Consider the following 21672-nt stretch of genomic DNA (forward strand, 5'->3'; position numbering starts at 1 on the left):
ATTGATTTCACTAGCTCAGTGGTTTTCTAAATGGATTCTTGGAAATGTAACTTCCAGGAGTTTTTAATAGGTTCTCTTCTCCAAAAAGAAGTCTGTAGAAAAGGTTTCTCCTATTATAATAAATGTGTTTGGAGAATGCTGCTTCATATTCCCTTGTTGAGGGAAGGACTAAATCCTCAGTCTTGGAAATTCGTAGTGCACATTAGCACGGTAAAGGCCCTGAGAAGTTCTGCAGTGAAGAGACCTGGAAATCTGTGTTTACTAAACTTCTTTCACCAGGAAATTCTTTCTCGGGGAACATGTTTGGAATACTATCTTGGGAAATGCTGCCATTACCCATTTAGCAGGTTTGGAACCAGAATAGGGAGGATAGGCTTTTAAAATTAGACCACTAATTGCAATGGTCAGATGATGATTGGTGGAGACAACAGTATAAAATCTCAGAAGAGTGGGCCTATCCAGAAGAAGTAAATAGTCTACACATTAATGTACCCTGCAGGCATCAAGGTATAGCTCATACTTCCAGCAAAGATACTGAATCATGCAGAGAAGTCAAATTATGTTCAACATAGTGTCTTCTATAAGGTAAAGAAATTTATTAAAGGAACACTTGAGGCTGGGCACGGTGGCTCACGCCTGTAATCCCAGCACTTTGGGAGGCCAAGGCGGGTGGATCACAAGAGGTCAGGAGTTCAAGAGCAGCCTGGCCAACATGGCAAAACCCTGTCTCTACTAGAAATACAAAAATTAGCCGGGCGTGGTGGCATGTGCCTGTAGTCCCAGCTGCTTGGAAGGCTGAGGCAGGAGAATGGCTTGAATCTGGGAGGCGGAGATTGCAGTGAGCCGAGATCACATCACTGCACTCCAGCCTGGGCCACAGAGCAAGACTGTGTCTCAAAAAAAAAAAGGAACACTCGAATGAAAATGTTTTTAAAATGCAATGAATATTAAATGATTATGTTGGAAAACTAACTTCTGTGACTTACCCTGTGATGTTGTGTAGATGAAGTGTTGCTACAGAAGTTTTATATGGATAGTTAGGGGAGGTGTAGCACATCCTGTTAAACAATTCCATGTACTGTCACTTTCATAATTCTGACACATTTTAAATCAGTTCTTCAGGGATATATTTAAAAAGGAGGAGGTATAGGAATTTTCAGTCAATATTCTTTGGCATATTTTCCCACCAGCATTTGGAGAGGAATGAGGGTCCACTGTCCCACGGTGGTTGATGCCCTGGGAAATTTCCAGGCCCAGTCCCTGATTGTGTGAATGAGAATACATCCTTTCACTTCAGGCTGAGTTTATGCATGCCCCACCCAATCTATGGGTGTGAGCTCATGCTTTAGAGCAAACATATTTTGCTTTTTCTTGAAGAAGAGTATTTGATCAGTATTTCAGATTACATATTTCTCTTTAGACTAAGGGAGCCTATATATATAGTCTGTGTGTTGATAAAAAGCATTGTTTTGGCTGGGTGTAGTGGCTCATGCCTGTAATCCCAGCAGTTGGGGAGGCCGAAGCAGGAGGATTGCTTGAGCCCAAGAATTCAAGACCAGCCTGGGCAACATAGCAAGACCTCATTTCAAAAAAAAAAAAAATTAGCTGTGTGTGGTGGCGCATGCCTGTAGTAGCTACTGGGGGTGCTGAGGTGGGAGGATTGCTTGAGCCCAGGAAGTCAAGGCTGCAGTGAGCTATGATCACACCACTGTGCCCCAGCCTGGGTGACAGAGCGAGACCCTGTCTCAAAAAAACAAACAAACAAAAAAAAGCACTGTTTTCTTGGTACTTGAATACTCCAAAGTTACCAGTCTACTAGTAAAGTTTTTTTTTTTTTTTTTTAAAGAGGAAACTCAGCAGCAGATAAGGTTGCTTACTTTGCCTAGGGTTCTACATCAGGTTCATATTTGAATTGAGATTCAAATTGTAGCTTGTTAAGATTTCATCTTAGTGTTTGGGAGTAAGCTGGTTGGAATGGTTTACCTATAATGAATTGTTTTGCAGTCTCTCATTGTTAAAAAAAAAAAGCTAGCATTTTACTTTGACATAGTAAGCTCCAAGAATATTAGGTATTAAGCATTTAGAAATATATATTTTAATATTCACATTTGCTGGAAGACTTGATAAGTATAAATCCAGGAAATAAATTTATTAATGAATGAAAATGAAATCTATCCACAGAGAGATCACAATTGGGAGCGGGTATGAATGTTATTTCATGTGATCAGTGTCTTTCATTTTCCAAAGGAAAATATTATTGGAATAACCAAAAGTGTTTCAGGCTGGTTTTAGTAATTTAGGTAACTCAGCACTGATGAGATTTTATTCTCTGGGAGACTTTTTGAATCCTCAGACACTGCTGTTTAACCATGCTGCATTTTTGAGAAAACATTTCCCCCCATTTGTTAAACCAGCTGGGTCACCAGCAGTAGAGTTGCGTTATGCTTCCTGACTGCAGCTCAGAACGCCAGGCTTGAGTGATCGCCTCTGAACTCTGATCTGGTTCTTTGAAGCAGGAAACACAGTCTCCCACGATGTCACCCCTCGCCTCCCCTCCTTCTTCCCCGCCTCATTACCAGAGGGTGCCCTTGAGCCATGGCTACAGCAAACTGCGGAGCAGCGCAGAACAGATGCATCCAGGTAAGAGGCGACCTGGGGGCCAGCTGTCCCAGGCAGTGTCTTAGAGACTCCTTAATTTACCAGGCAGTGACGCTTCAAGCTGCTTAATTTCCTGATTTAATTACCCCTGTCTTTGGAAACATGGCTCAATTTAATTTTATATTCTCAAGCAAGGTTTTTTTAAAAAATTGATTTAAACATATTTGAGTAATGTTTCATCTCCTGTCCTAGAAACTAGTTCGTCTTTAGACTTGTAAACAGCTAGATGATTTAATCTTTCATATACAGATTTTATTGAATAGAACATACCATGTTAAGGGCTTGTATTTTTTTTGGAATTGTTATTCCTTTCTGTAAGCACACCAAAGATATTTATATAGTAACTGCTTTAATGAAATTTCTTAAGAAATATAACTGCAAAAGCAAAAGAGTTGATCCAACCTTTGAAGACTGAGCACGTAAATGAAAATATATAGGTCCTGTGCTTTGGAATAAGGATAAAGGAAATGCTAGGGGTAGCATTTTGCTGAGGGGTATGTAGCATGCACAGTTGTGGGGTTGCCTTCTTGCTCACATTTATGCTCTGCTGGCCTCATTAGGTGGTAAAATACGTTAGTTCTGAGGATGACTTGCAGAGTTGGCTGCTTAGGCTGCAGTGCCTAAAGCACTGGAAATTCACTGCAGCATCTTGTGCCTCCTGGGGTTCAGACTCCTAGTTTAAGATATGACCAATTAAAGGTATTCTAGAACTGGATATCTGTAAACCCCCACCCCCCCAGTTATGTTTTGTGGGCTGTGGCCCCAAATGACCCAGTTTCTGCAGTTTTTTACTGCATTAAAAATAGTGGTGACTTTTAGAGGGACACAGAAATAAAACTGCGCGCTAGGCTGAATAAAGAGAGGCTGTAATCTTGCAGAGAGAAGCAGGCGTGGCATAATGGCAATAGCTTTTGATTGGAAGCAGAAGGTGTGTGGGTTTCTGTGACTAGCTGTAGGACTTTGGGCAGGCCATTGAACATCTCTGAAGCACGATTACCTCTTCTCTCTTAAAATGGAGTAACAGTATCCTAGAGGGGTATTAGAGGATTAAGTGAGAATGTGAGTATAAAATCTGTTTGGAAATTAAGTCCTATGCACATGCAAGATGATGTTGCTAATGGATAGTAACAAAAAAAATCACTGTCCTGTAACTTGAATATCTCAGTGGGGTTAGAAACTAAATGGAGTTGAGAATTCTTCATTTTCCTCTTATAGTTTCCCTGATCTGATTTCCCTATTTTCAGGTGTGGGTTTTTTTTTTTTTTTTCCTATTTCTAATCTTACTTGGGTTTGGAAGTTGGTTTTTAATTCACAGGTGAAACTGTTTTTGTTCTACTGAGTCAGCCTGTCAGCAAGTTCTACCTTTGGTATTCCTTAGAAAACTTTTCTGTTCCTCCTCCTTAATGTCCCATTCCCTCCTCATTCCATACAAATTGGGCTTCCATTCCCCCAGTGGTAAGGAAGCAGCTTGCTTCTCTCCATCTTTCTTGACTCTCAGCAGCCTGTGCCAAAGCTGTCCATGCCTTCATTTCTTTTCATACTTTTTTAAAAGTGAGGTAAAATATACATATGATAAAATGTACCCGTTTTATTTGTTCATTTTTGAGACAGGTTCTCACTTTGTCACTCAGGCTGGAGTGCACTGGCACGATCATGGCTCACTGTAGCCTTGATCTCCTAGGTTTAGGTGATCCTCCCACCTCAGTCTCCTGAGTTGGTGGGATTACAGACATGTGCCACCACACCGGGCTAATTTTCTTTTTGTATTTTTTTGTAGAGATGGGATTTCGCCATGTTGCCCAGGCTGGTCTCGAACCCCTGGACTCAAGCGATCCGCTCTCCTTGTCCTCCCAAAGTACTGGGATTACAGGTGTGAGCCACAATGCCTGGCCATGCACATGTTTTAAATCTTCAATTTGAGTTTTAGCAAATGGATAGGCCCTTGTAGCTACCACTTTGATCAGTAATTGAACATATCCATTATGCCAGAGATGACCCTCTCCGGTCACTCCCTGCCCCCTAACGCAATCACTGTTCTGATTTTCATCACCATCATTAGTTTTGCTTCTTCTAGAACTTCATATGAATGAAAACACACAGAATGACTGACTGTACTCATATGTGTTTGCCATCTTTCCTTCAGCATAATGGTTGAAATTTATCTGTATTGTTGTATCAGTAGTTCATTCCTTTTTATTATTTAGTAGTGGGATATATTGTGTGAATGCATCACAGTTCGACGATCTGTTCTCCTGGTGCTGGACATTTGAGTTGTTTCCAGTGTTTGGCTATTATGAATAAGGATACTATGAACATTCATGTATGAGTCCTTCTGTGACATATGCTGTCATTTCCCTGGCTCCTAGGAATAGAGTCACTCAGTTTTAGGGTAGTTGTATATGAAACTGCCAAAGAGTTCTGGTTTGACACTGAACTTCAGAGTGATGAAATCTTTAGGTTTTTTTTTTTTTTTTTTTTGTACACCTCCCCTTGGAGAAAGATGGTACTTCCAGTTCTTATTAAACCTCTTGTAAGGGGATCAAAGAATTATTTGTTTTGCATTGTATTGCATGTTTGGGGTTTCATTTGGGAAGAAAGAGAGTTGAGTAATAGCTACTTTTTAACCTTCTGAATTCAGATCCAATTGAGGAAGGAGCCAGAAGTCAGACAATTGATGGCCTGGAATATCAGCTTTATTACTGATATAGCTGATCAGAGCACGTGTCTTAGATTTGTGACCAGATGGGCTTTAGACACTCACCTTTCCAGTCACAGGCAGGCTTGGCCATCCCAGGTTTCCCACACAAGTAGGAAGAGAAAATCTGCCTCTCCAAAAAAGGCCCCCCATGCAGCTGAGTCTTCATCCAAGCCCTACTGATGAGATAGGTCTGTCTCTTCCAAGGGAAGGCCCTTGTAGGTGAGGGATAGAAGCCAAGGGACAGATGGTGGCCTGTTCCCCCATGTGTCTCCCCTGGAAGTAGAAGTAGAAGCTCTTATGGGAAGCAGAGGCACGTGGGATTCACTTCCTAAGGAAAGCTCATGACCGCTAGCACCCCAACCATGCCACAGTTCACTGTGTTTCAAACCTTTTGGCAGAGCGCAATTGGTATTAGTGATTTAATTCAGTGCTCCATCAACACAGAATGATTTTAAAAATCCTACTTCTCAGAAGACAATGGTGGCCTACCAGCTGAGACTTACTTTTTAAAATTTGGATTATGTGCTCTCTATGTATGTATGTTTTGCAGTTTTTATATCTGTATTCATTCTTAGCAGGTTCTGAAAATCTACTTGATGGGTTGCCAGGCAATTGTTTTGCTATTTTAATGTGTGTTAATGTATTGTAACATTGTGTTTCAGTTACTAGGAAGAAATACAAAAAGCAGATGTGAGCCCAAGAGTGATTTATCATTCTTGATGTGCTATTGTTGTACCTTCTTTATTTTAAAAAGAGCAAACTATGTTAAACATGAGGTCATAACAGGCTGCTCTGCTCTCTACCTAATTTTATTTGTAAGTAAGCTACAGAAATAAAACATTTTACTTATTTACATATTTTCAAAAACTTGAACTATTAACCTATAGAGATGAGAAAGAATTTCAACTTGGGTGATAATTTCTGCTTTCTGTTGGAGCTGCATACTACCTGGTTATGTTTAACTGTCTCCCTGCCATATTGGTAAGGTCATTATTAAGTCTTCTGGAAATAAAAGGAGTGAAAACATACATTCATTTTTGTGGCTTAAAAAGTTATTTTAAAGGCAGCAAAATTGTTTTTTAAAAGTTTGGTTATTGAATAGTAGAATAATAAATATAAAATATATTTATTCATTTTCGTAGTCTTTACATGATTTTACATTCTGTTTGATTTATTTTTCAAAAATAATGTTGGTTCTTAGTGTTCAAAATGCACATTAGTTTTCTTCTTGGGGAAGTGGATGATCAATGGAAGACATTTACTTAGGGGGGATATATAGAATTTACCTCATATTTAGAATTTGAACACTTATGACACTTTTCTAGCTATTGTTGCTTTCTATCCCAATTGAAGTTCTCACTGTTCCACCTTCACAATTTATTCCTAATCATAACCCAGTGTAAATATTTTTCTGCTTATCATGAATTGGTTGAATGTCTTTAGATTGTTCAGTGAAATTGTGCCAAAGAGAATCAGGGGTTGTCAGTCCTAGATGGCCCTATGAGTATTCTGTTGCCAGTTCTTTCCTGAAAAGCAGATGCTGTATCAGTTTGAATGTGAAGTCATAATTTTTGAATGGAATCTTTGCATACCATACTGACTTTCCTTTCTGCTGTTTCAGCACCTTATGAAGCTAGGCAGCCCCTTGTCCAGCCTGAGGGATCCTCATCAGGGGGCCCAGGAACCAAGCCCCTTCGGCATCAGGCTTCCCTTATCCGGGTAAGTGATGATGCAGGGTTATGCCAATGGGACAGTAGAGTCAAGCTTTGGGCTTCGGGGACATGGCTTTTTGATGGACCCTTTTTCATTGCAAGGAAGATATAAAACTGCTCCTTCATGCAAATATTGCATGTCTTGTTTGGTTGCTTGTATAAATTACTAAATCTTTTCTACTGTGTATGTTTCTACGCCTTCTCAGTGTCTCTAGAATAAACTAGGCTGCTTCTTGATCTTTAGTATATCTAAAATGTCCCTCTACCTTCACCTATCTAATCATTAGCCACCACTTTCAGGAGAGCTTCACTTTTTCTAAAGCAGCCCATCTTGTCTCTGCCTTATTCTTTATTATTACTCATTTAATGCATAGTTAACTGTTTTCCATTTGTTTTGTGCCTCTAATTACATGGTAAACTTTTGGAAGGCAGAGGTAGTTCTGTATTCTCTCTCAGTGCCTAGACCAAGAGAACAGTTATTGTACAATGGCAGCAGCTGCTGTTTCCTTATGTAATAAATACAAAAGAAATATTATGGCAAAAGCCTCTGGCTATACCACAGCTTAGACAATTTCAGCTTCCCTTTCTGCAGTGTTTTCCTTTGGATAAAGAGCTCTTATTTTGTTCTCTGTCTGCAGCTGTTGCCTTGTGTAGTGTCTCTGGGTCCTGTGCTGGGGAAGTTATATTCTCAAAGAAGGGTGTGTGTGTGTGTGTGTGTGTGCACGCGCGGGTGTGCAGGTTTACTATTTGACACTAAAGAGGAAGTGGGGCAGTTTGTATAACATTTCAGTCATCTAACTCGGGAATAAGCAACATTTTTGCACAGGCACTTCTACTCAGAATAGAAGGTGGTGTCAGACACTCCCATAAAGACGTGGGCTGCTAGGTTGGAATAGGATAAACAAAGTCTAAAGAAGGTCCTGGGGTTCATGGAATACCTTCTGGGGATGGGGCACTGTGTTAGACGTGGTGCAGAACTTGATTTTCTAAGGTGGGACTCTGTGTACAAATAATTTCTTAAAGATAATAATTTAGCCATAGGCTATTTTTTATATTTAATGCTTCCTACAACCATAAGATCTAGTTACTGCTGCTTCTAATAGTATAAGTGAGTTGACTGTGGTTGAGAGAGGTCAAATAGCTGGTCTAAGGTTTCATTCATAACTAGTCAGTGACAGAGCCAGAATTTGAATCCAGGCCTGTCCAATGTCAAAACCTGCTCCTTTCATTACTTTGTCCTACATTAGAGTCCCATATTACAAGAAGGCTAGGTTCTAGAGTTGCTACACAAAGAAACATTGGGTGTAGTAAAAAATACTCTTGAAAAATCCCTTATTGATACCACATTGGAGAACCAATATGCCATTTGCTCCCAGGGCCAGTACAGCTCAGTTTTATCCCCAAGTTGGAAAAGACATTTGTTTCTTCAGCTGAGCTCCAGATGTAGTAGTTGGCTGTGTTTAGAGATCCTGTGGTACAAAAATATATGCCTTTAAACACGAGAATCACACCCACTGCGGAGTGAGGTTTACGTTAGAAAAGGTATCAGCAGGACTGGGATTTATCCCTAAGCTCTCCAAAATGTGGCTGTGTAGGTTCCTACAGAGTGTGTCCTGGGAATACAGAGGCCAGATCCTGAATGGTTAGGATGATGGTCAAACTACCAGTGCATACTGAGCTTTACAGCAGTGTGACTGGGCTCACTAGACCCTTTCTACCTAGCCCCTGGATGGCATGGGCATGGATGCTCATTTGGATTGGCACCCTGTGGCTTCTCTTCTAATCTCCATGTTCCCTTTTCTGCTGACAAACATGCTTCATGAGCCCTTCACTCAACTAATATTTAGTGAACACCTATTAAGTGCCAGGCACTGTGTTGAGAATACAAAAATGAGGTATAACACTAACAGTTTCTGCCCTCATGGAGCTACTGGAGAGATGGTCATTAACCAAACCACCACAAAGTAAATGTATAATTATGATATGGGATATCAGTAGGAATTACACTGTACTTTAAGGATGAAAATGGGCATGGGGTATGACCTAGCCTTGAGGGGCAGGGGCTGATCAAAGAAGGCTTCTGGTGGGGGAGCAACATTCGAGTTGGAATAAGGGTACATAGGTGTTATCCAGGTGACAGGGTGGGAGTGGGGGAGCAAGGTGACAAGATGGAGGGAACCGCATATACAAAGACATTTCCTATGGGTTTGCCATTTTATGAACATTATCTCTTTCAGTGCCCACAGCTATCTTATGAAATAATTAGTGTTGTTATCCCATTTTCAGATGTCAGAACCTGAGGTTTAGAGACCTTATTTAATTTGCCCAAGTTCACAGCTAGGAAGTGGCAGGGCTGGAGTTCAAACACTGGTCAAGGTTCCTCAGTCTCTGGCTCAGGAACCAGATAGATGGTGGTGTCACCTGTTGAGCTAGGAAGCCCTAGATGAAACACTGGCACTGGGGAAAGATCACAGGTTCAGTGTTTGATGTCAGGAACTGAGGTTTTGAGATAGTCCAGAGAAGCTGTTGAAGAACTGGTAGATTACATGGGTCTGGAGCTTGGGAGAGAGCTTAGGCTGGACATAGGTATTTGGCAGCAATTGGCTATCAGAAGGTCTCATGGTATAGTGCAGAAAAAACCAGACAGGTGCTCGCCCAAGTCCAGCAAAACTCTGTGTGACCTTGGGCAAGTTCCTTCTCTTTTCTGTAATACAAATGACTTCGAATGGATTTAACAGCCCATTGTAACAATCAGCAACAGTCCGATTCTCTTAATGTGTCTGTGGTTTTCGTGGCTGGTGTGTTTTTCTTTCCTCTGTTCTTAGGTTTCCTCCTTATGCCTGTTAACTTGGTTTGGCTGGACTCCGTGTTCCAGAAAGCAAAATGCCAACCTGGATTAGTCATGTAGATGAGGGGATTTGAAGTGAAGGTTCTTGGTGATAAGGGATTAATGTTTACTGGGCATGGTGCTAGGCCTAGGCTGGGGTGACTAATCCCCCTCATGTTGTCACGTTGATGTGCCGATGGCAACCTTCTTTCTCTTCTAACTAGTTCTCTGGCCTTGTATTCAAGTTCTTCCTGCCTGATTACAAGGGGGCATGTCCTCTGGGTCGTGGGGGAAGCCTTTAGGGACTCCCAGCCAGTGCTGTTGCAACCCATGGTGTTCGCATTTTAGAGGTGCTTATGCCAATCCAGTGCCTAAACATTGGAATGATTTGTCTTTTTGCTTACTATTTTAGGAATTTCACTTTTGTTCGGGTGTTGGATTTTTTTCCCTTTGAATTTTCAGACACTAAGCATATCCTATGTTGGTAGATGATTGATAGTGCTTTGTAAAGAAATTGTAAGACTTATTTTCTGCTTCATCTGTTATCATATGTTTAGATGTTGTTTTGTGGTTTGTTTTTCACAAATTACCCTCAACATCTAGATGATGTAGTCATTTGTAATTTTGCTGGCAAAAGATTTAGAATTGCATGCTTTATTCCTACTGTTCTCAGCTGCCTCTGTTTTTGCCAGGGTCATGAGAAACTTTATGTTAAGCCCTTGTCTTTATTGTCTCCTTGGCAGCTGTGGACACTGACCATCTTCTCGAAATGCTCTCATCATTTGGTGTCCATTATGCCTGCTCTCCTGGTTTTCCTCATGCTTCTATGGCTGCCCCTGCCTCATTTTTTTCAATCCTCCTTCCTCTGCCCTCCCCTTGTTATGCTGGAGACTGCTGGGCCTACTTCTCACTCTACTTACTCTTTAGCTGTGTGGATGCTCATGACCACATAGCACCATCTGCCAGACATCTTCACTCTAATGTTCCACTGTCACTTTCAGCTGACATGTCTTTCTCATAAAATCAGCTTTCACTCTTCCACTCCTAGCTCCACCCACCCATCAGCACAGGCCAGAATGCTGGTCATTGTCTTTGACTTCTCTTTCTCTCCTTATGCCTGTTCAGTCCCCAAGTCCTGACCATACCACTTTTCAAATAGCTTGTGTCTGTCCATGCCTCTGTACTTCTTCGTTCAGGCCATTATCCTTTTCACTGATTGTATTGTATTAGCCTCTCTCTTGTTTCTTCTTGCTTCCACCCTTGCCTTCTTCCAATTCATTATTCTCATTGCACACAAAAACAATCTTAAAAACACAAATCTAATCATCCTACTGACTTGATTGAAGCCTGTCCCTCTGCCCATGGCTCTTAACATGTCATCCATGTTGCTGTCTGGTCCTCGCCTACCTCTTCGGCCACAGCAGCTCACAGCCGCTCTCCCTCCACTCTCTGGCCATTTCCCGGATGGTCAGTGTTCTCTGCGTGGGAGCCTTACTCTTCACCCTCACTTTTGCCTTCTTTGTTTTCTCCTTTGTCTCAATTCATCTATGCTTTTTTCCCCATTGAGAACGTGAAACGTAAGTGTTTTCTGATATTTTCTTGTATATGCGATGTTTCCTTTTTTTTCATTCTTAAAAAGAAAAAGATCTATTGCTTGTCAGCTCATTTATGTGTGCAACTCAGCCAGAGGGATGGGTGTCTGATCATTATTGGTTTCCCATCTCAGAGGCAACCAGGGTTGCCTGTTTCTTTTGTATCATTCTAGGAACATTTTACGCATGTACATGCAAATATAGGTATTCATATATATTAATATGTGTGTATGCACTATATGTATATGTATTTATATATTTATTTATTTTTTTAGACGGAGTTTTGCTCTTGTTGCCCAGGCTGGAGTACAATGGCACCATCTTGGCTCACTGCAACCTCCACCTCCTGGGTTCAAGCGATTCTCCTGCCTCAGCCTCCCGAGTAGCTGGGATTACAGGCATTCTCCACCATGCCCAGCTAATTTTGTATTTTTATTAGAGATGGGGTTTCTCCATGTTGGTCAGGCTGGTCTTGAACTCCTGACCTCAGGTGATCTGCCCGCCTCGGACTCCCAAAGTGGTGCAATATATTTTTACCTGAATTTAGGGAGACATGTTTGGCAAATGAAATATTCTTCCAGCTAGATTGCACTAGAAAAAATTATCTTTTATTTAAAACCAAAACACATTCACTTTTCAAACCCTCAGGATACTGTTGTGATGTTTTCTTTGCTTTTTGGAGGGATGAAAGTAACAGTTTTCTAGAACATATTCTCAACACTCACTACTCTTCTTCAGAGATGAAAAAATGACAAACAGAATTTAGATACCTCTATTACTCTACCATTCCTCAGGGGGCTTAGCTATATTTTTGGTGTAAGTTTTCTAATGATCAGGTAGGGGAGGGGATGTTAGGCATTGTTAGCCAGCACCATATTCATCTCGAAGTGCATAACTTGAAAAATGTTTATTTAACTTAGTTATCTCCTTTCCTCCTCATCTCAGTTTCTTGCCGTACCTCCTCCCCTAGATATAACTGCAGGTACTTACGGCCAGAAGCAGGTGATCTCCACTCCTTGGGTCCTCTTGGAACCCAAGAGAAAAGGCAAGTATATGAAAGATGATTAAAGAAATGAATATTCCTGAGGCTCTGTCAGAGTGGTGTTGGCCTGAGTCAAAAGATAATTGATAGTCACCACAAATAAATTGTTCATTCTAAGAGCTTTGATGAAAACAGCAGGAAATAGCCTTTGGGGGAGGCTGATATTGCACCGAGAGATCTTCTTGTGGCATGAAAGATATTTTATGGGTAGACTGGACCAGGATGCAAGCAGGATAAGGAGAGCGGAGGAGTGAGAATGACTGATGGTTTGGGATGGGATTGAGTGAGATGGGTTAGAGTTGAGTCATGAGAGAGTTGGTCATCTGAGTTTGGAAGAAGAGTGAAGCAGGTAAACAAGCGGGGCATACTGGCTACTGTCTTGGCTACTCTGGTTGTCTAACCTAATACTCAGCCCAGGGAATTGACCCACAAAGCAGGTCAGGCCCGCCCGGGTTCTTTTGGGGTTCAAGAATTATTTACCAAGGCATTACTTGGTAAGTAAGTGTTCATACGAACGTGTGTGAGCTCTTAAACACACTTGTTCTTCAGAGCAAATACAGATTTTAAAAATATGTCAAACATTCAACAGATACAAAAGGGCACAGTGAAAACTGTCCCTACCATTTCCCCGCACAGCCACTCATCCCAGGGGCAACTGATATGACCCATTTATTTTGTATAGTACTATACAAAACATTTATATAATATTGTATATGAATATCTTTTTTATATACGAGTGAAAATAGGTATTATATATAATTGCATGTAATATATGCAAAACACAGTTATGCTTTTTTACACATATGGTGGCATACTATACATCTAACATGCATTTAGCACTAACAATAAGCTTTATTAACGTTCTAAAGCAGCACATAAAGTACTTCCTCATCTTTTTGTTTTTTACAGATGCATAGTATTTCCTTGTCTGCGTCTTGTGTAAATCATTTAGCCAGCCCCTTTTGATTGACATCTTGTACTTGCAATCACTGCGTTGTTTGCAGATATATGGGGGACCAATTCCTAGAAATTGAATTATTGGGTGAAAATGCCTATATATTTGTAATTTTTGATAACGACTTTCAAATTGGAGGTATAGCAGCCTATGTACTTGCCAACAATATATGAAAATGTCTGTTTTCTCGTACCTTTGTGAAAACAATGTGCTAACAAATTTATGGGTCTTTGCCAATCTGATAGGTGAAAAATGATAGCTCACTAGTTTAATTAGCATATCTCTTTATTAGTGAAGTGAAATATCTTAAGTTTATGAGTCACTTGTATTTCCTTTTCTGTGAACTGTTGATTCATATCAAGTGCCCCTTTTTCTTTTGAGTATTGGTTTGTCATTCTTAATGGCATGAAACCAGAAGCTGGTCTGTCTTTTCCTTTGGACCAGAGATATACTGGAGTGTGTGTGGAAGATTTCTCTGTGAGTGGTGAGAGGAGATGCTGGCACCTGAGGCTCTCGAAGGAGGTTATGGACCCCAGCTGCTTCCCAGTTCTGGAGAACCCCAGGCCTGCCTGCAGTGCGGATTTCTTGTTTATAAGGTCATGACAATAAAGTTGAATTACTTAGTTTATGGGTAGAGATTAGGGCTAAAAAAAAATCCTCTGTTGTTAGAGATGGTAAATGTCAACACTGTGTGTGTGCGTTGATCTCTCAGCATTGCTTAGACAGCTAAATTATGTTCCTTTCACTGAAATGGGTGGGAGGAGGAGATAGAGGTAGAGATAAAGATAGATAGAGGGAGAGAGTATAAGTGTGTGTGTGTGTGTGTGTGTTAGGAAGAGTGAGTTTGATGCCTTTTCTAGGTATGTATGTGCCTTATTCTTGAGATCTTCTTTCACCAAATTCATTCCCCATTTCATTTGAGACCCCAGCTGGACGTTTATACCATCTCCTAAGGGGTCAAAGGTTAACATGTCCTCCAGGTGTCCTACTTCACTGAGTCTACTATAGAACCCACATATACCTGAACGGACACTATTGCCACAAGGAGGTCCTATTTTTTCATAGCCTCCAGTCTCCTGCTTACTTATTTTCTTCACCTGCTTGTAGTTCTCTTTCTGATTTTCTAGCCCTTAACTTTTGAGGAAGGATTTCTAGCCCTTAACTTTTGGGGAAGGAAACATTTAATCTCAACTGATACTGAAGTTTATTTTCTCAGTGCCAATCTTTTCTACTTGTTTCTTTTTTCTTTTTTCCTTTTCTTTTCATTGATTGATTGATTGATTGATTGAGATGGAGTCTCGCTCTGTTGCCCAGGCTGGAGTGCAGTGGCGCGATCTTGGCTGACTACAACCTCTGCCTCCCAGGTTCAAGCAATTCTCCTGCCTCAGCTTCCCGAGTAGCTGGGACTACAGGCGTGCGCCACTGCACCCGGCTATTTTTTGTATATATTTCTTTTAGTAGAGACGGGGTTTCACCATGTTGGCCAGGGTGGTCTTGAACTCCTGACCTCAGGTGATTCACCCGCCTTGGCCTCCCAAAGTACTAGGATTACAGGCGTGAGCCACCATGCCCGGCCTCTACCTGTTTCTTAGTGTATTCCTCAGGTGCTCACTGTGTACCACACTTCTTGACAATAAAAGAGATGTTTAGTTAATTTAGCCTCCCAGAGGTAGCTGAAAACACTGGTTTGAACCGCTGGTTCCAGGCAGTACTTTGTAAATCTGGAAAGGATAGTAGCTTATTCCCCAGGACCTTTTGGTCTCAGTTATATGCCAGGCTATGGATATGGAAGACTTCTTTACAACTGGCACCATTTTAGCCCCTGGGCCCATCAGTCTTTCCCTTGATCTCAGGCGAGCAGGGAGTGTCATGCCCCCCCAGTTGCCTATCCCAACAATAGTCACTACTGACTGAGGTGCTTCTTTGGTCCCAGTGCTGTGCTGGCCCTTTTCAGTCCTCCCAACAATCTCACAAGGTAGGTATTATTACATCTTCCATTTGTCCATTTGGAAATACTTAAGTGGCTTCCATGAGTCAGCCACCATGCCAGGGGTACACTGAGGAGTACACCTATAGCCTCTTGCTCTCTAGGTGCTTGCAGTCAAAAGGGGGAGATAGATTTGAATCAAATGATCCCACCTATGCATGTGGAATTAAAAACTGACAATTGCCCTAAAGTCCTTAAAACATGGTACCATGTAGCAAAGGAATCCAGCCTATAGCTAGAAAGTGAGAGAAGGCTCCTTTAACAAAGTATCTGTTGAGCTGAGCTGTGAAGGATGAATAGAAGTTAACCAGGCTAAGGCAGGATGGTCCTGGGAGGTGAGGAGAGGAGTGGAGTGTTTCCTGTAGAGGTAAGAGCCTCTCCAAAACCGCACAGCAGAGCTGGGCTGCTGAGAGAGCTTTGCTTCTGTCACAATCAGAAAGCTACAGCATTGGGAAACTGCTGCCCTAGTGTCAGCTCCAACCAGATCCACACTACAAACTACCTTGGCAGCCAAATGAAAGCTTTGTTCCCTGCCTGTAACTTGGGTCTGCATCCGTCTTCCGTGGGTGTATTTGTTGAGTGGAACCTAAGTCCTATTTGGAATTCTAGCAGCAAAGGTGTTTTGACAGTGGAGTTTTTAGCTAGCCAGCTTGTGCAGTGCTGGGACTTATGCTGACGGGTGGAATGGACTCGTGACCCAGTCTCTACCATATTTCACAGGGAGAGCAGATACATTTGAAGAACTGAAAGAAGGCAGCTGTGGCTAGAGCCTGGAGTGGGAGGGAGATGAGGTCGGAGAGGGAGGCAGGGCCCTGTGGGCTATGTGACTGCCTTGCAGGTGGGAGCTGATGGCTCAGAAGTTAATTTACTGGTTAGTAAGTGACCATGCCAGATTGGAACCCAAGTCTGTCTGCCTCTGGAACCTGTACTCTTTTTGCACCTCCAGTCAGTAGCCTCATTCTCCAAAGCATTCTTGAATTCTGTCCAAGTTGTGGATGCATCTGTTTCCCATCTGAACTCAGACTGCCTTGAGTGTGAAGGGGAGAACGTAGTGAAGAGACAGGCAGCCTTGGCCTGACCAGCAAGGACAGGGGTGGGAACGTCATCGCTTCGTTAATGGAAGTCTGCAGCCTTGTCAGAGTCTCCTCTTACTGCTGATTTCTCATTTTTCTTGGCTTTCTCCTCTAAGCAGAGCACAAAATCCTGATAATAGTGAAGGAAAAATGCCCTTCTGGAACAGCAAATCTTGGCCCCTGAGGGGAGAATTGGAGGCAGTGGTTACTAATGAGCATTTCTTATGTTAATCAAAATACTGTTAGCGCCACATACTGCAATCACAGTAAAATGATTACATACCTGTATTGTATGGCTAGCTCTAGGATTCTTTTGTGATGACGTGCCAGATGCTTACATGCAAAAATTATGTGAGAAATAAAATGGTGCTCTGTCAGTATGATTTAATAGTTCGCCAGCCAAAATCTAAAACTAAACTAGATGATGGGGAGGAAGGTGTAATACAGCATAGTCATAGCTCAAGCACAGATCCTCAATCTGCAAAATTGCAGCAATGATTTAGGCATTGCAGTGAGGTTCTTTTTGTAATAAATGCTCTATTTTTACAGGATGGATGAACAGATAGAGATAACTATAGAGCTTGATGATCAAGCGTACGTACTTTGGACCCAGTTTGTATTCTGGCTCTACCATGTGCCATAGGTGTGTGGTCTTGGTAAATTACTTCCCTTACCTAATCCTCAGTTTCCTGTTCTGCAAAATGGGAATTACTGGATTTACCTCGCAGGGTTGTGAAGATGAAAATTGATTGTGTGCATTAGGTACTTACAGTGCCTGGCACTTAGCAAAGCAATGAATGCTTGTTACCTGACATTCTTCTGTGTCTAAGTGATTGTTTCAAAAAGTATAGCTTATTGTAATAAGCAGCAACTGTGTGTTGCACATTAGGCTCAGAGAGATTCCTACAGTTTGGCAGTCAGCCTTCTGAACTATTGAAATTAGATCCCTAAGTAAGTTTGGTAATATGTGGTTAAAGGCATCTTTGTGGGTTTATTTCCCTGAAGAAACAGATAAGGTTAAATTTCTCTGTTGGGACTTAATTTTAACTAACTTCTCTACCGAAAAACCAAATTATTTATTGCAACTTCCTGTGAATCTATAATTATTTTGAAATAAAGACTAGAAAGAAGGAGTTTTTTAAAAAGTTCTCTGACTTCAGAGGTAAGGGAGAGGGCTCAGCCTTTATAGTGTTGGATGACATTATGTGATAAATGCATATAAAGTTCAGCTTCAGTCAGTTTAAGAGAACTCAGGTTAACCTTTCTCTGTCTCTAGACTGGGATTGAGAATTTTTTCGAATGTTTGTTTGTTTACTCATTCAGCAAATAACTTATTGAGTGTTTCGTATGTGTTAGTCACTTTTCCAGGCATTTGGGATATAGCAGTGATCAGGATAGACAAAATTTTCTGTCCTCCTGGGTTTTATGGGATAGTATGGGGTAGGGTGAGAGGCAGAGCATAAACAAGATTGATCAAGCATAATTTGGAATCGTTTCATGTTAAAACAAAATTGCTAAGCTCTGTCTCCTTTTCTAGGTCCTTTTCTTCATTTCTCATTGAACACTTTCCCCACAATTTTACTTGAGCTGTCTTTTCTTTTTAACTGGGAATCTCCTTCAAATCCATGGAAGATGAACCTATATTACTCAAACACAGAAAGACTACTATAAAAATGAATCAGCATCCTGGTCCTATAGATAGTCTGCATAGATAATCAAATTAGAATGAGAAAGTTGTTTGGGCTCATAATGGTCTAATGTCATTGGTCAGATTGCAAAACCACAATAGCTTCAGGCTTCCATCTCCAGGATGGGCTCTGTGGTTGTGAAGGGCAGATCTTCCTTTCCTTTGGGTCTTGCTTGAAGGATACATTCATTGAGGGAACAGCTGCTATAACAAATAGGCCCCACATTTTAATGACTTTGCACAGTAGGTATATTTCTCACTAATATAATAGTTTGGCAGGCCGCTGTCCTCAGCATGGTGATTCATGCACCAGAGCTCCTTCTGTCCTGTCACTGTGCCATCGTCTGTTCAGTGGGCACATAGGAAAGAGAGTAGAGGAGTGCTACAGGGTACTAGTCCTGCTTGGAAGTAGGGTAGGCCACTGGTGCTCACATTGCAATGGCTACAACTCAGTCACATGGCTGCATGTAACTTCAAGGGAGGCTGGAAAATGTCATTTCTGGTTGGGCAGCCGCTTAGTGACACCTCTACACCAGGCATAGTAGAGCATGAATTATTGGAGGAGTCTGCTGTAATCCCACCTATCAGCACTGCTACCACTTGCCTCTGTGACTCTTTTTTCTCAGCCCCATGACTGACCAATTTCCTTGATCTTTCTTTAGACAAATTGATATTCACTTGGGCTATAGTGTAGTCTCACCAGCCCGTTAGCTATCCTTTTCTTTACAGTAGTCAAGTCTTCTCACATCTTTGCTAATGAGATCGTTTTGATCAGCAATTGCCTTGTGGTAGTCTTATTTCCAAAATATTTTTGGCGGAGGAGGCATCCTCAGATATTCACTGTGGGCTTAGTATGAGCTTTTGCTACTCTAGATAGTTTGTTTACTAAGGCACTAACAGGACACTGTTAAAAGATCATTACCCGTCATAGGTGAAATGGCTGGACTCTAAAACAGCATTTATAGGATGCCTTCGGGGTAGGTTTATATTTTAAACAGAAATGTTCTATGATTGAAACAATACACACACCCTTCTTAAGTTCTCTCCAACAATGCTTCCTTGCAATTCATATTATTTAGCTTTGTTTGATTTTTAAGATAGTTTGATAGTAGGGGTAAATATTACCTTTTGGGATTTTATTAATAGTATTACTTTTTAATGAGTCTTTTGAAGTCTTTCATTATAAACAGCCTGCTTTCCCCAGAGATAATAACTTGCCATGCCAAATATTTGCATTTCACTTGAAACAAAACCAAGGGGTTGAATGTTTTAAATATAAGCAAATCTAATTCTCCTGTGTCTAGAGAAACTGTATAATGAACCATATGTATGTGGCTTAAGCAGACAGATGTGAAAGATTTCTCCCTCTCTCCTTTTATTTAAAAAACAAAACACTGGCAGAGCTCAAAATTGGCACCAAGTAGCAAATATCTCTGCTCAGCCAACAAAACCACTGGAGCTGGAGTTGACCGGGGGAGGCCTCTTTAGGGTGCATGCAAAAGTGGAGCTTTTCCTGGTCCTGGCTTCTACTTGGAAAGCTAAGGCTCCACAGCTTATTCGCCCTCATTTCTCAGTGCCTTCAGGCTTCAAAATGAGCCATTCTCAGGTGACTGACTTTTCAGATCTTTGAGAAGATTGTTGTGGTTGATTGTTGGACTGGTTCAGAAGAGATGGGTCCACGCATCTGGGTCCTGCGGTGACATGGCCTCTAGCTGCTGACAGAGCGGTGCTGAGCTACCAAACAGACTCATAGGCTTCCTTTCACAAAGAACATCATAGGGCAGTGTTTCCACATCTCTTGCAATACAAGACATACCTCTGAACTTCCTCAAGCTTGCCAATAAGTAGAGCTCACACTACCTTTTAGTATCTGTGATGTACCTGCCAGGGACTATAGGTGGGATAAAGTATCTGATATGGCTCCTGTCCTTCACATTGAAACCTGGGTGAAGATGTTTAGGAACACTTTAAATGTTCAAACTGTGGTACTTACCATGACTATCATAAAGATTCATATATATTTTTTTGAGACAGGGTCTTGCTCTGTCACCCAGGCTGGGGTTCAGTGGTACGATCATGGCTCACTGCAGCCTTGACCTCCTGCGCTCAGGTGACTCTCCCACCTCAGCCTCCTGAGTAGCTGGAACTACAAGTGCATGCCACCATGCTTGGCAGTTTTTAAATATTTTTTGTAGAGATGGGGATTTGCCATGTTGCCCAGGCTGGTCTCAAACTCCTAGAGTCAAGTGGTCTGCCTGCCTTGGCCTCCCAAAGTGCTGAGATTATGGGTGTGAGCCAACATGCCCAGCCAAGATTCATATTTTTTAAGACGCTCAAATCACTTGGTTTAGTAAATCAATTTCAAGCATACAGCGAGAAGCAAGGGGAAAGAGATGGGGGGGTAGGTTAGCACACTCAGTGCAAACCAGTAGAAGGGCCACTCTATGGGTTACACAGAGCTCATGTGCCGTCTCCCTTTGTCCTAAGGCCTTTCTAGGTTTAGGAGTAGGAACTCTCCTTGCCCACTTAAGTTTTCTTGAAAAGGAAGAGGGGTTGGGGTTCTCATGGGAATCTAAGAAATGAGAGCCAAGGAATGGCCCACTGGTCTGTAGGGGTGGGAGTTCTTGGCTGTTCATGCTTGTTCTGCTGTTAACAGGCCTTGCCCTGGTTGTGTTAAGTTTGCTCCACTGTCCACTTATCTTTAGGCTTCTGCAGCCTTTCTTGCCCCCCCGGCTTTGTGTCCTTTCTGTACCTACCTCCCAGCTTGTGCTGATGCTTGGTTCTGGCGCCCTCATAACTTTAAGTCCCACCTACCCTTTCTCTATACTACAGCCCCACTGAGCATCTGTTTAGGGTCTACTTTCTCTGCTCATTGGCCTTGATATTTCTCATCCACATTCCCAAGAATGAGCATCTGACCTAAGCCCTTGTCAGAGCATCCCAAAGGCCAGTATACTGTGTGCCCATGAACCCTTACTCCCACTCAGGTGACGCCAGGCGTGAGGTGGGTCATGGTGCCCACACAAGGCTGCCAGGCCCACCTTTGCAGCAGAGCATGGGAACGAGCGGTGCCGTCTGTCATGGCCGTGGGTACGGCCGGTACATTGGAGGATTTGAGCAGGGGAAGAGTGTTCTGGGAAGAAGACGAACATCTTACCCCTGAGGAGTGAGCATGTGCAGTCGGAAAGCCTGCTGAGAGGAGGCTGGGGTGCGAGGCTTCTGAAGGCCAGGTGGAGGAGGTGGACTTTTCTGTTAGGCAGCAGGTCATCTCTGCAGGCTTTAAGCAGAGGAGTTAATCACTCCCTTCTGTTCATTCCTGATTTCTGTTGTTAGAGTAGACCTGAGACCTGCTGCCTGCTAAGAGGCCACTAATGCCACGCTGGAGTGAGGTGATGTCAAGAGGAGCTAGAAAGCAGATGGTTATGGCATTGAGGAAAGAGC

At 42.0% G+C, this 21672-nt stretch overlaps 1 protein-coding gene across 6 annotated transcripts in view; it reads left to right on the forward strand.

Annotated features, from left to right (window-relative positions):
• REPS2 (RALBP1 associated Eps domain containing 2) overlaps nucleotides 1–21672 on the forward strand; it is a 197276-nt gene that overhangs the window by 73743 nt on the left and 101861 nt on the right. For 3 of the 6 annotated variants that reach the window (XM_016942948.3, XM_016942952.3, XM_016942950.3), the window contains exons 4-5: nucleotides 2514–2640; nucleotides 6978–7075. In XM_016942948.3, the coding sequence (XP_016798437.1) occupies nucleotides 2514–2640; nucleotides 6978–7075 (225 nt within the window). The remainder of the gene's footprint in view (nucleotides 1–2513; nucleotides 2641–6977; nucleotides 7076–21672) is intronic. The other 3 variants (XM_016942949.3, XM_063804250.1, XM_016942953.3) reach the window with 1 other exon arrangement.

Source organism: Pan troglodytes, chromosome X (assembly GCF_028858775.2).
Source record: "Pan troglodytes isolate AG18354 chromosome X, NHGRI_mPanTro3-v2.0_pri, whole genome shotgun sequence".
In the NCBI taxonomy this organism is placed as follows: Eukaryota; Metazoa; Chordata; class Mammalia; order Primates; family Hominidae; genus Pan; species Pan troglodytes.